The sequence below is a fragment of the Tachyglossus aculeatus genome, chromosome 1 (assembly GCF_015852505.1).
Source record: "Tachyglossus aculeatus isolate mTacAcu1 chromosome 1, mTacAcu1.pri, whole genome shotgun sequence".
NCBI lineage: Eukaryota > Metazoa > Chordata > Mammalia > Monotremata > Tachyglossidae > Tachyglossus > Tachyglossus aculeatus.
This window is the reverse complement of record NC_052066.1, coordinates 150,320,018-150,334,496: the sequence shown is the minus strand read 5'-3', so window position 1 is coordinate 150,334,496 and position 14,479 is coordinate 150,320,018. Positions and strand designations below refer to the sequence as shown.

General features: G+C 44.3%; 1 protein-coding gene across 4 annotated transcripts in view; it reads right to left on the bottom strand.

Annotated features, from left to right (window-relative positions):
* BCL11B (BAF chromatin remodeling complex subunit BCL11B) overlaps positions 1-12,748 on the bottom strand; it is a 111,733-nt gene extending 98,985 nt beyond the window's left edge. For 2 of the 4 annotated variants that reach the window (XM_038746078.1, XM_038746080.1), the window contains exon 1: positions 12,468-12,748. In XM_038746078.1, the coding sequence (XP_038602006.1) occupies positions 12,468-12,525 (58 nt within the window). In that variant the 5' untranslated portion in view covers positions 12,526-12,748. Of the gene's footprint in view, positions 1-10,603; positions 10,687-12,467 lie in introns of those variants that run through there. The other 2 variants (XM_038746077.1, XM_038746079.1) reach the window with 1 other exon arrangement.
* Between the last annotated feature and the right edge of the window lie 1,731 nt (positions 12,749-14,479).

Below are 14,479 nucleotides of genomic sequence, written 5' to 3'. Positions count from 1 at the left end.
AAAAGGAATATAAATTGACTGCTTGATTAAATCATGGTAGAGATGTGAAAATACCTGAGAAAATCCATTATGAAGGGCTCTGAATGGGCTGAGTAGTGTAGCAAGGAAAAACCTACAAAGTAAACTATACGGCAGGCACAATGCAGGTTGTAGAAACCATTAATTACTTCAAAAAAATCAGGTTACTTTAAAAGGAGTTTGAAGACAATACTACAAAATTAATTTACCAATTTATTTTATGAAAAGATGCTCTACCATACTGAAAATGTAATCACAACCCTTATGCTGAACAGTGGTACTAGGGAGGGAGAGTGAATTTCTGTGAACAGTTTGTCAGAATGTAAAAGGTAATTATTTAGTGGCTCAGCTCCCTTTAATGAACTAGCATTGAGCAATATTGTTTATATTGAAAAGCTAGCACCTTTAATTACCAATTACATATACATAATTTTAGAGCCAAAGGAGAGTACTGTGAAAACAGTTCTTTTAGAAATGTAAGCGTGTACTGTGCTATATTTCTAGAAGAGAATCTCTAATATATAGGAGGATGTCAAAATATTAAAAAAAAACACACAGGAGATAAACGAAAGAGCTGAAAAAAACAAACAGAAAATGAGAGCTGAATCGAAACCTGGAACAATGTAAAGGAGGAGACAGAAAAAAATACCTGTTACAGGTTTAAAATGCCACATCGGTGAAGACGTTACTCAGGTTAAATATGTTAATATGAAAACCAACATTCCTCCAAACTCAGAACTTGATCATCTTTTCATTACTGCCAAAGATGTCTAACTCGATCTCCCATTTCAAGTTTGCTTTTTAGAAAATGTGATATGAAATACGGCATTCCTTCAGGTCTCTGTTCACCTCCTTCCTATTTGCTGTGAAGTTTCGTTAAATTATTTCACATTCATTTTCTAATTCACGAGAAACACAGACTAATTTAAAAATTAGCCAAATTCACGTATGCCTATTCACAAGCATTCTTCTCCCTCCCTGTTTTGTCAAGGACTCTGTAATGGCACCTTTTTTTTGTAACATCTGGTATTCTTTCATTTTTTGGCAGCCTTGCATTACAGAAAAATCAGCTTTTCACTTTCTTTATGCAATAAGCCCTTGTGATCCACAGTAACTGAGTCTGAAAGTATCAAAAAGATTTCTGCTATTCTGACTTTTGCTTTAAATCAGAAAGCATCTGATGAGCCTGGAAAATCCTGTTTATAAACCATAGATAGGCCAGGCCTAACTATCTAACCAACCGAAGTAGAGAGGTGAGGGAATCGTTGAGATTATTTAAGCCTCCCCCACCTCAAAAAGTGGTACCTCAATAATGAGTGAACAACTTTCTCATTTCCCTTAATAGTTGAGACCTGGGCAGAACTTCTGCTCAATTTAGGGGCTCATTAGAACAAGGAAAAGGTGCCTGACCTTGCCACAGAGAATCAAACTAATCTCGCCCAAGTTTCAAAAGTTCATTTTTTATTTGGGGTTTAAAGAATAATGACATTTGGTTGGAAAGTGAAACCTGTTAAGGCAACTTCATTAACACAACATTAAGAACTGGGTTTCACCCATGAGAGAACAGAATTCTTACCCCAAGGGAATTTCACATTGCTGTTTTTCATGAATTCCTCACCCCCAACTTAAAGGGAGAGCGGCTGCCCTGCAACATTAGCTTTGAGTGTTTCTAATGCAGAGAAATGCCCAATATACGCTTGAAGAGTCTAGGCTCTTTTTAGGGACAATGAATAAAGGGCATAGTCTAAAAATTAAGTATGCTCACACTTACGAGTTTTTAGAGATTCGCTCAATAAAGACGCCCTGTGGTTTCACTTCCGTTGGTTGCTGGTTGCTGGGTTGAGTATGGTTGGGTTTTTTTTTGTGTGTGTGTGTGTCTCTGTGTGTGTGTGTCTGTGTGTGTGTGTCTTTGTGGGCTGGGAGGAGAGGGAGGAATGGAAGAGGGAAGGGAGGATTGAAGGATGAAAAGAAGGAAGAAGTAACAGCTCTTCTTCCAGAGATGTCCACCCTATGATGATGCTTCCATGTACAAAGGGAAGGGTGTCTTTCTCTCACTAGCACTCTCTCTCTCTCTCTCTCTCTCTCTCTCTCTCTCTCTCTCTCTCTCACACACACACACACACACACACACACACACACATACACATTATCACACACAAGCTACGTGCACGCGCCTTGGGGCATTCTCAAAGCCCTGGGGCATAGATGAACCTCAAAAATATTTCCACCCTGGTTTCATGTTGCGCTGCAGTATGGGAATTAAGAACAACTATGATGAAAATTAACAATAAATACACTAAAATAAAATAAAAATTGTCCTTCTATCCTTTCTGGCTATTACTATAACATTCCTGTTTGCACTAGGTGAAATCTAGCATTAGATTACAACCGTTACATTTCTGTACATTAAAAAGCATAGCATCTGTTTGATGATCTATCAGTAAAGTGTGACTGACTCACCAGAGAAATCTGAACTTCACCAATTTTTAAACCAGGAAAATGTGGACTTTTTATCTGAGATATTTTCAAAGTCTCCTATCTTGGTAGACTAGATAAAGAATTATTAGGGAATTTACAATATGCCTTTATTCCAAAAAGTGGTTTGAAATCCCATATTAAGTACCTAATGCAAATTGAGATTCTTTTGAACATGTGGAGTTCAGCCATTTCTACAATGTTAATCCCTAACAGGAGCCAGTCAAAAGTACAGCACTCATAAGGTTAACCTTCATTTTAAAATGAAACAAAGCCCTGTTTCAGTCATAAAACTGTAGAAGAGAAGGGGAAGATTCCCCAAAGTATAAATTCTTTCGGGGGAGAGGGAGACTAAAATCGGAGTCCTGAAAAAAAATAGATCCCAATTTTAAGCAAATTTAAAAACACAAAAACCCAAAATAAACATATATGCTCCTAATGCAAACTCTCTTAAGTCACATTTTAGCCTCGGGTGAATTTTATATGACTAATCTGCAGCCCTTGAAAACGGAGGTCCAAGATGAAAGCTCTGTCACAGACTTAACTCTAAGGAAGCCAGTAAAGGGATATTCATAAATACAACAGCAGAATGGGATGTCCGGATGGAGAGCACTGATTATCCAGAGCTCTGTCCTGAACTCATGCACCTTAAGACATCTGTATCAACCCCCGAAAAAAGAAAAAAATTCAGAAGGTCTGTCCACCATTGCCTCACATTCTGCCAGCACAACCTTCTCCCACCTGGTATTTCCATCCCATATATTGCTACACAGACAAACACACTTCCCCCCACCCCCACACAGACACAAAGACACACACACACATACACACACACACAAAGAGAGAGACAACAAAAAGATATTTTGACCAAATTCTGACTTAAATCCAAGTCCCTATTTTTAATGGTTTAACCACAGTTCTGGTGAAAAGCACAAAGCCACTGTTGTTTTAAATCAAGAGCCATTCCAACTGTACTTTCAGGTGGTATAGCCCAGACAAGACTACCTGTCAGTGTGTCAGCACACTCAGAGGAATGGCTTAGATTTCACCCAACTGTATGGAGCTCTCAAGGCTACTGATGTAGATATTATACCTGCTTAGTACTAAGGCTTGCTAAATTAAGACTACTTCCCGGATGGCCTACATTTACCAATAATCTGTGAGCAGATCTTTTAATCTTTTCAGTTGTGAAATTCGGTGTGTGAGATTATACTGCGCACTTAAATTACACTAAGAGCACATTCAACAGAGCTGAACACTTTTTTGCTACCATCAGTGTTTATCCGGTAGGACATGACAACTGGAAAATCAATCCTCTAGGAAAGAAAAAAAAACCTCAGAATAGATTACCTCTTAAAATGACAAGAAATAATATTGTTATTTGAACAGAAAGAATAAAAAACATCCTAGACAACAAGGGGAAGGCAGGTTGTAGACAAATCTGTAACTTGTCGGGTGTGTTTTCAGATAAATTACAGGCTGGGAAACGTATTGGGTTGAGATTCAATGGCTGAGTCTCATTTCTTCACTTTGAGACTGAGGCAAGAAAAATTTGCCTGCGTTGTCCACCTCTATCCCATCCATCCCACCTCTCTGGCAGAGCAGCAACAAAAGCAGGAGCCAATGCCCTATTCTGATTGGTGCCAAGCCTCTGCTTATTTTCATTCATTCATTCAATCGTATTTATTGAGCGCTTACTATGTGCAGAACACTGTACTAAGCACTTGGGAAGTACAAGTCAGCAACATATAGACATGGTCCCTACCCAACAATGGGCTCACAATCTAGAAGGGGGAGGGAAAGGAGAGAGAGAGGAGTGGAAATCACAGAATTGACAGGGAATAGTCCCGCTACTCCTTCCTCAGCTACACCCTCTTACTCTACTCCTTTCAGCCAGACCCCAGCAACCCTAAAGCCTTCTGTGTCCCACCAAGTCCACCATCACCCTCCCAAGAGAAACTGGCCCCCGGGAAAAAAGGTAGTCTGGAACTCCACAAAATGGAGAAAATATGTGGACCCAGGAGACTCTCAGACCACAAAGCCCATTCAGGCTGACTTAGGAAAAGCAGGTTAGTGTCCATTTAAAAGGTGATTTGTCCCCTGGGATAGGGACAAGGTCACATGGTCTAAAACATAGCCTTCATGGCTAAACCACTCTAGGAATCCATATATAGGGGAGGAAGACCGGGATGAGAATTCCCGATGAACAGAATGCCAGTTCTAGTTCCTAGAGCTTCCAGGAGCACAACACATCTAAGCAACTTTTTCAAAAGACCCGTGGCTCTTTCCACCCAAGCAGAACCCTCAGGACCATTACAAACTGAAAATACGACAAACCCAAACTCAAGAGAACAAGAATCAAGGAGCATGGTACAGAAATAAGAATCCTAAAATGTGGCTTAATAAGAAGTAGAAAATACAGCCTGAAAAAATGAGGGGGGTGGGGGAGACTACGTCTTCATTTAAAAACCCAATCTGGCTTGGGCAAAAAAAAAAAAAGGTTTACTCTTCTGAGACCTTGAGTAAGAAGGTTCTGCAAAACTGCAAAAAGCCCTAAATCTTTATAACTAGCAATCGCCGGGATTGCAATGATGTGATATAAAAGCATTGTTTGTTGTTAAATGAAGAGATTTGTTTTATTTAAACCCATTTCTTGAAAAAAGAAAACTGAACATAAAAAAGAAAGCTCTTACTTGAGCTGGAAACTCTGAAAATGACCAACAGCTAAATGTAGACAGTGTGACTCATGGTGTGCATCTGATTTCTTATGTGCATGTAAACATTTCTACTTTTAAAAAAATTTCATTCTCCGAAGTGATTCCATTCTGAAATGCAGTAAATGACTCCATGGCTGACCTACAACGTTCCTGAGCCTTTGTTTGAATTTATTGAAAAAGTGCTCATTAGAACCCTTAAGCAAACATATGGATAATTTCAAGAACTCAGCACACACAGGGTAAAAAAAAAGTTTTAAAACCAGAGATTTTGAAAACTTTTGAATTTTTTAATATGGTGCTGTTTGGGACTCTATTTCTGCAAATTACCTGGAAAACATTCAGCACACAGGCAAATTATCAGCTGCTTCAAAAAAAATGGATTTCTAGAATTGAGGCAACTACACAAAAGACTTGCATATGTCAAAAATACAGAACCAACTCCCTGTGAATGCTGTACCATTAATCAAATCCCCGATCTGGTGTCACTTTTGCCAGTAAAATGATGATATCCCTCTAACCCCCCTCACTGACGCGTGTCTGCAATGCATGAAGTGTGTCCCTCTGCTTTAATTTGTTTTCAAATAGCCTGCTTTAGGCATTTTTTATTTATTCCCTGGGAAAGGCTACTGCACAAGGCTCTAGCGAGGGACCATAGTACAAGCTAGCCCAGATCAGGAGGGGGCAGTTGGGGGAAGTAGAAGAGAAGTGGAAAAGAGAGGGAGGTTAAATTGAGCCTTGAAAGCTACAACTTATTGGGAACACACCTCTGCCTTAAAGGTTTATAACACTTGGTGAAAAGGAATGGTGTTCAGGCTGCACATACCCATTTTGCGTGAGTAAAAAAAATGCTGAAAGATGAAGATGCCACAATAACAGCAGTTGAATGAATCATACATTAATCAATACTGTAGACGGTTACTGATGTCTGATTTTTTCTTCCTCTCTCCCCTCATTAAAAATATATAAATGTATCCCACGTCTAACACCGAGCAGCAGATCCATCCCCTGTAAGGTGCTTGTACTGCATCAATAACTTTAGTGTGTGTCATGATATGGTCCCAAAAGATCATTTATTTTCCTCTTGCTTGTCCAGATGTGACATGACTATTAACCTCAGGAGACCAGATTCCACAGACAGTTTCAGCTAAGGGTCGGGAACTAGAATGGACAGCCTCAGCATTAAACAACAAGCAACAACAAGATATTCTCCCTGAGAGACAGGAAGTGAATAGCCCTTTTAGTAGTCTCCGTCTCCTAAGTAAGACTTTTTAAAAATGCATTTCGATCTCTGGGGGTCTCTGGCTAGTTATGCATTTTTATGGCTCCTCTTTGGAAAGTTATATCGTAACAAGCAACGACTGGAACTATCCAGGACTTCTGTAAAGAAAATGGTTTTCCAGACCTGCAAAAGATCGATCGTCTTTGGTTTTGAGATACTGTACGACTTCCTTTAGGGCTGCCCACTGAGCTGGCTGGCTGCTGTCTTTATGCTTACAACTAGCTCAATTCAAACATTAAATGAAATAGAGAAATCATCAGATGAATTGCTGGCCCTCTATACTCCAGAGTGAAGGCTCTCTCTACAGCTGATGACAGCACTGGTCTTTTGTCTGACCTAATTTATTTCTCTTTCAGGTTAGAATAAAGCACTCTTTCCTGTCACAGGCAACCTCTACCCACATATTGTGCTCTAAAAGAAGACGAAAGGATACTTTGTGAACAACACCCCGGCCTGATGAATTTCTTGGACTCCCAGGAGAGAGCACTGTGATCCAGTGATTCAGTGACCCAAGTTAGCTCTACGTATTCCCCTGAACTGCATGTTTAGGTGAGAAAGGTGTCTCGTTGGAGTCCAGTCACTAGGGACAGAGCATGACCGACTGTAGCTAAACCAGCAGACCCCTTACCGAGAAAGTTAAGTGCACTCTGCTCCCAGAAACTTTTACACCCTGCAAGGCTTCAATTTTATTTCTTTGAAGAACCTGGGATCTGATTCCTCTGTACGACGGGACCATTGAGTGTGAGGGACTGATGAAAATTCAGATACTGCAAATCACCTGCAAAGCATTTCCCACCTATCTGAAGAGTTCTGATTCATAAAGCTTCAGGTGCTATGTACCTATGGCTCTGCTGAATACGGAAATTCTCTCGCACTTTCCAAGCATCCGAGATATGTACATCAGCAGAGTAGGAACAGGCCCTAAGATTTATATTCTGTGCATTTGCACATTCTTCTATGCATTCCCACACCTTTAGTGACCGCCATTAACCTGATTACCTAACAACAACACGCCGTCAGAATTTACAGACTGCAGAATGACTGGCAGCCCACTGTTCAAAAATAATTTTAATGCAAAATGTCCATCTGGGGCACATTTATAAAGCGGTGGTGCCGGTGTGAGAAGAGAGTTCTCCAACTCACCCTTTCATCTTACTCTGTATAGATCTCCGCATGGAAATCCATACACCTTTACACTTAAGACACTCTGAAGCAACACAAACTAGCTCGGATAACAGCAGTTATTTCCTAGCCTATTGTATCTACGCCACCAGGAGCGAAGTCAAATACGAACCACAATTTCACCATGATATAGACTAAGAGCTCCCCCTAGCTGTCAAACCACGTCAGCAGTGTAAAGCCAGAGGCACAGTTAGCCTCGCGATTCAACTAAAAAGCCAGTGAAGTTTATTTTGGAAAGTATTTTATAGCAACAAGCACTACACGATACTAAGCAATCTAGAGAGGAAATGTACAAGGGAAATATAAGGCCCGTGCAAGGCCCCTTTTTTTATCTAAAAGATCATGCCAGAAGGGAAACTGGGTTAAAAAGTCTAGAGTAAGGGGTCAGTGACTAATTTGTGCCATTTTACATGGTTCGCACTCATCCATAGGATAATTATTTTCAAATATGCCACAATCTGGGCCCTTTGTTCAGTAAGATAAGATCCGTTCTGTGCTAATCACTGGTCAGTAGCCATACTACTTGAACACACCCATACTGAAAGGGCTGACTACATGCGAATTGGAAAAACAAGCATCATAAAACATCTGCATTTATCCAATAACCCGAAAAACTACTAGCCTAGTGGTACTGAATGTTTTAAAACTAATCAAACCCAAACTACCGAGTCCATAAAAAATGGAGTAAAACCTCAAAAATGCAGAGGGTACAAGATATCAGCAAAGAAAGTGACAGTAAAAATATTTTTTTAAAAAAAAAAGGTTGCAAAAATGTGTTCCCCACTGTTTTCTTAGACTGAACTGCGAATAAAGCAAACTACTCTGCAGTAGTGTTCAACACGAATACAGCTTTTCATTGTCTGCCTGTGCAATTTTTCATAGCCGACTTACATATCTTTTCAATTCTGGAACTTCTAGTTGATGGTGATGATGATGACGGTATTTGTTTAGCGCTTACTATGTGCCAAGAGCTAAGCTAGTTGCAAAAAAAGGTCCAGAAATAAGAAAAACTTTGCTCCCTTCAAAAATCAAGTCATAAGAAACATTTTAGAAACCTCTTTGATCCTGAAGGGCTTGTGGAACTCTGTACAGAAATGTATTCCTTGATGGTGGTAATATAAATATGTGGAAACCACAGTTAAGATGAATATTTTTCAAAATAAAAATTATTCAAAGACAACAACTACTCTTACTTTTACTTCATAATCCATGTCTTTCCATTCAGCGTTCTATATAAATGTGAATTCACATGGAAAATAAGTATTAATCTTCCTGGGAAACTTGTTGGCTTTGGGCAGTTACTGAAAAATTATCTTAATTGGAGTGGGTGTTTTACTGTGGTATTTTCTTTGCTCTGAGTATCAAGAGCTGTTTAATTTAATTTACTTCTGTACATTTTCCTTTACATCAAAAGCCTTTAACAGTAGATTTTTCACACATCTCCTCCTCTGCTCCATGATCCTTGAACTGCCCTGCTAATTTTTCTACATTTTGGTTTCTTCTTTTTTTAAGTACCGCTCACTAGGGTAAAACAGAATTCGGGGTCTTTGTACAGGGCAGCTCCTCACAATCAACTCTTCTCTCCTGTCTCTAAATTTCACGAGGTCACTATTGGGTCCTCTGTCTGAGAGGGAAAGGGCCAAAGATAGGAGAAGCATTTTAAGTTGGTCCCTTTCTTTCACAGCTCATCACGCTTACCTAAAGTTACATCACTTATGGTGAACTTGAAGATGGCAAGTAGACCAGTGAATTTCCAGCTGATAAATAATCATTCACGCTTAGGGACGAAAAATAAACCACATTTTCAGATGTTTGTTTCACATTCGAGACCTAAATGTTACTCTAAACCACCGTGGCGTGAAACCTAAGAAACTCTAGTAGAGTCCTGACAGCAAACTTCGCCTGGCACAGACTCCTATCCAAGCCTTGAATGCGAGACTTCTGTCAGATGTCAAAAATCCCCAATCTAAACATCTAATGATGCAGATCCCAGAAAACGGTATCAGATTCAAGCCTCCTTCTCCCCTCTGCTCCTTTCCCACCCCCGCCCCCGTCCAGAGGACCCGGGCTGGCTTTAGCCATTTAATAATAAATAATCCTTCCTGAAAACTGGTCAGACTGCTCTCCCTGAAGCACCACACTCTGAAAGTCTGCAAGCTATGTGGCGTGTGTGCGTGTGTGCTAGATGGCCTGCGTGTCTTGATCGCTGTTGCCCCCTCTCCCCTTCCTTCCCCCCACCCCTGAACATTTGATACCTTTTCTTTTTTTTTTCTCTCCTTTTCTTTTTCCTGCCCCCGCTCAGTATTCACACTGGGTAGCGTTCTCGGGACAGACAGAAGGACGGGCAGCAGACACACACACGGACAAATCCATCAATGGGGAGGAAAGCGGGGGAGGGAAGGGAGGGTACCGTGGCCCTCCTTGTCTCCCTCCCCCTAACCCCAGCCCCCCACTCTCTCCCCCCCCCCAAGCCCTCTGTCCCAACACCCCCACTATTGTGCAGGCGGCTCTTCGGCCTCTTTTATTACCTTCCAGACAGGCGATCAGCAGAGAGATCAAACCGAGAGCAAAACCTACCTGCTTCTTCTCTCCCTTTACACACCACTGCAAGCGGGGTTCTCTCTGCGCCACACACCGGTTTATCTCAACCCGTCCAAATCCCCTCTGATTTCCCCCCACCCTTGCAATTTAACCGAAAATACGTGGAGAAATTGCATTCCCTGGCAATCGAGGGGATGTCTTCAGCGTGGATGTTTTTATACTCTCTTCTCCCTCCCTCCACCACCGCCCCCCCCCGAAAATTTTTTTTCCAAAATGCCATGTCTTCCAATAAAAAAAAGCAAAATGCGTTTAAGCTAAAAGACTTTTGGAGCATCCAGCTCAGCGCTGGGGGCAAATCTTGGAGGGGGGTGGGGAGGGAGGAGGGAATCACCTATTGAATCTTCACCTGGGTGGGAGCAACGGTGGAGAGAAAAGAATAAAATAAAAAGTAAGCCGTCCAAAAACGAAATCATTATCCCAGGTGAGAGCCGAACGCCACCCGAAATCTCTCTTCTACGAGGAAAGCGAGAGAGAGTAAAAGGGGGGGGGGGGAGGGGAAGAGATTTCCCCACGAATTATTTTTACAAATTTTATCTGCCGCAACAAAGGGATCGCTACACCAAATGCTGCTGGCAGATGGCTTCGACTCTCGGATTTTCGAGGGAGGGGAGAACCCCTCGTATATTTATATATATGATATTTATTTATTTATTTAAATTTTTTCAATATAACATAAATATTCGGATTTCCACCGTCTCCGGCTCAGCTCTGAGCGGCAGCTGCGCTACCACGCGCAGCTCTGGGGGTCCAGGCCACATCCTTCTACGGAGGAGGGGGGGGCCAACCCAGAAACTGCAAGGAAACACCGCTCCTAGCATCTCGAGTGAGGTTTTATTTCTACTGCCGGAGAAGTGCGAACGGACGGAAGAAAAAAATGCAAAAAAAGAAAGAGAGAAAGATCAGCGTTTTGGGGCGACGGAGGTGTGGAGGAGAGGAAAAAGGGGCCGTCAACCACTCCCTCCCGCATTCATCATCAATCGTATTTATTGAGCGCTTACTGGGTGCAGAGCACTGTGCTAAGCGCTTGGGAAGTCCAAGTTGGCAACATATAGAGACAGTCCCTGCCCAACAGTGGGCTCACAGTCCCGCATCCGCCCCCGTGCCAACAACTCAGGACCGTCCTTCGCATTCCCAAGATCTCATCTCTCTCATCTCTCCAACCTTCTCTCTTTTTTTTCCTTAAACTCGCTTGCTGATGCTACTTTAAAAAAAAAGGAGTGTTGGAAAGGGCAGCTTTTCACACGGGCTGGTTTACTGAGGATTTCCGAAGCGGCTCCGGCTGGCTTTTTTTTTTTTTCCCAGCGAGGGGGAGACGGGCGGACGGACGGACGGACACGCAAGCGAGCGGGGGTCGAGGTGGATCGGTGTGATGGATGGGTGGCGACATCCGAGAGGAAGAATTTCGCATGTGCGCCTCTTTCGCTCCTAACTGACACGCTTTCCCTAACGCAGGGATTCCCACCCCCTCCACACACATACACACACACACACACTCAGATACACACTAAGACACACACACAGCCCGGATTGAGGCTGGTGGGGGAGCAGCCCCTTGCAAGCCTTCGTGTCGTCCCCCCCCCATCCGGGGGACCGTCCCGCCGGCTGCCCCCCTCCGGCCCACCGCCCCGGGGCTCCTCCACCGCGCCGCCCCCCCGGATCGCCCCCTCCACCGTGCACTCATCCCAGCTCCAGCATCCCCCCCCCCCACACCTGCACCGACAGCTCCCCGTTTCTCCCTCCACTCCCCCCCCCCCCCCAGCTGTCAGGGGAAATCCATGCGCTCGCCAACTTTCCCCACTTCCCGGTCCCCCCTCCACCCCTCCCCAATCCCGCCTCCTCCTCCACCACCACCACCACCACCACCACACATTGCACCGTGCAAGCAGATGCAAAAACGTTGCGGCCGCCGCCTCCCAGTCCACTTCCCCCCCCCCCCAAAAAAAGCCCTCGGCCCTCTCTCCCTCTTCCCCACCTCCCCAACGGTACATTTCCAAGCTCAAAAAGTAACTTTGGCTTTCTCCCGTTGTACCCCCATCCTCCTTGCGACCCCCCCCCCCACTCCCGACTTGAAAGATCAGCCGTCCCCCCTGCATTCCTGCTCCCCTCCTCCCCCGATTTCTTCCTTTTACTCTTATTTTTAATAACCCACCCCCAGCCCCGGATCCCCATCTCTCTCGTTTCAAATTCAGACTTACGTGTGATAATCTCCCTTTGTGACAAGTGCTGCGGGTTTCCCTGCTTGCGGCGGGACATTGCCCTGGCATTTACACTGGCATCGCCCGGAGAGCTGCACTGGGTTGGGGGGGATGGGAAGAGGGGGTGACTGGGGCACAACCGTTGCTCGTCTTCCTCTTCTGTCTTTCTCTCCTTGCTTTCTCGCCTCCTTTTCTTCTTCGTTTTCTTTATTTTGATCTTCTTTTAAAAAAAAAACTCTTTTTTCGAATTTAAATGTTAAGAAATGAAGAACTCTTTTGTTGCCGTTCACTAGATGAAATTCTCTCAGTTAAAAAACAAAAAAAAAAAACAAGATTAGAGGGAAAAAAATCTCTTTGCCTCACTTCTCCAAACTGCTTTGCCACTTGGACTTCCAATGTCTTCTTGAACTTAGAGGATTTTGCACCAGCTTTTAACACTTTTCTCCAGAGTGTCTGTTAAAGTAGGAAAGCCTCCCTTCTTCCACCAGGAGGGTAAAAAGGAAAAAAAAATAATTCTGAAAAAGATTTTTTTTGAAAAAAGAAGAAAATTGGGGACTTGTCCCTCCCTTCCCCTCCCCCCCCACTCCCCCCCTAAAAAAAAAACTGCCCCAATTGTTTTCTGGGACTGACCCCTTTCCTAGGGAATTTTTTTGGGGGGATAGCCCAGTAGAATCTCCTTCCCAGTTCACCTGGCACTTCTTGCCCTGGTACTTTCAAATGCCAATGTGCCTGCACCACTTTTCACTGCTTCCCCTCGCCTGGCACAGGGGCAGGAAGGTAGGACGCAAGCCCAGTGCTGCCGCGTTGGTGCTGGCTATTACTCTGATATAGATGGATATAGATAGATAGATATATTGCAATGTGAAGATGGCGGAGTCCTGGTTCTCTAGGAGCTCTCTGTCTCTCTATGGCTGGGGCTGCCTCTGTACAATGGGATAAAATTCAAGTTCAAGTGCGGACGTGACGTTTAATCTGCACTAGAGACAAAAAGACCCAAAGAGTAGGAGCACTGGGGGCGACTAGTGGCGGCTTTTTAACACTGTACCCTGCAAGAGAACAAGACAACACACACTCACACACACACTCCACACTCTCACACACACACACGCACTCACAATCCCCCCCCCCCCCCCCCCCCCCCGGGCCGGGCTTTTGTGCGTTGCTGCTGTTGCGTGCAGAGTCCCAGGCAGAGGCGTGCGGGGGTGGGCCGAGAGGGGGGCTGGGGGAGGATTGGAGGGAAGAGGGCCGGCGTACCCTAATAGAAATTAAGAAATAAAAATAAAAGCTTTCCTCACTTCATCTGGTTGACCCCTACCGAGGAGGGTCCCCGGGGAAGGCTGAGCTGCGACCCCCTTTTGGGCAGTTTAAACCTTTCAGCGTCTTGCACAGAGCTGACTTTGCGGGAGGAGAAAGTGTGCGTTCTGGAGGGCGGGGGGGGGGGGGGGGAGAGGAGCAAGGTATCGTTTAATCTTCCCGAAGTAAAACACTCATGTCCGATATGGCTGGACTCTCCAAGATGCCCCCGCCAAGAGAACGAAGGCCAAAAAGGACTGGGGAGAGAGGGGTTTATTTTTTCGCCCCGGTCCTAGGTTGCGTCCTGACCCTCGCCCTCCTCACTGTCTTCTGCAAAAAAACGTGTCCTGCTCTCCAGAGCCGGAGTTTTTCCCTTGGAAAGGAAGGAATAGGCATGCATGTGTGTGTGTGTGTGTGTGTCTATGTGCGTGTGGTGTGGGTCTGTGTCAGACAAGAGTTTTGCCATCCCTCCAAAAGTGTGGGGAGCGTGGGAGAGAGAGCTTGGAGGGAGCAGAGACAGAATTTCGAGACTCTAATCCCGACACGAAGAGCGCTGTTCCAGAGGGGAGTGTGTGGAGTTGGGGGGGGTAGGATCCACCCACGCCACTTCCACCTCTTTCCTCGTGCGGAAATTCAAGTCCGACCGGCTCCCGGGGCGCAGTTATTCCCCGGCCTCCGGCCAGATTAGATTTAAGAGGAGCCCCAGTCCCCGCCACCGA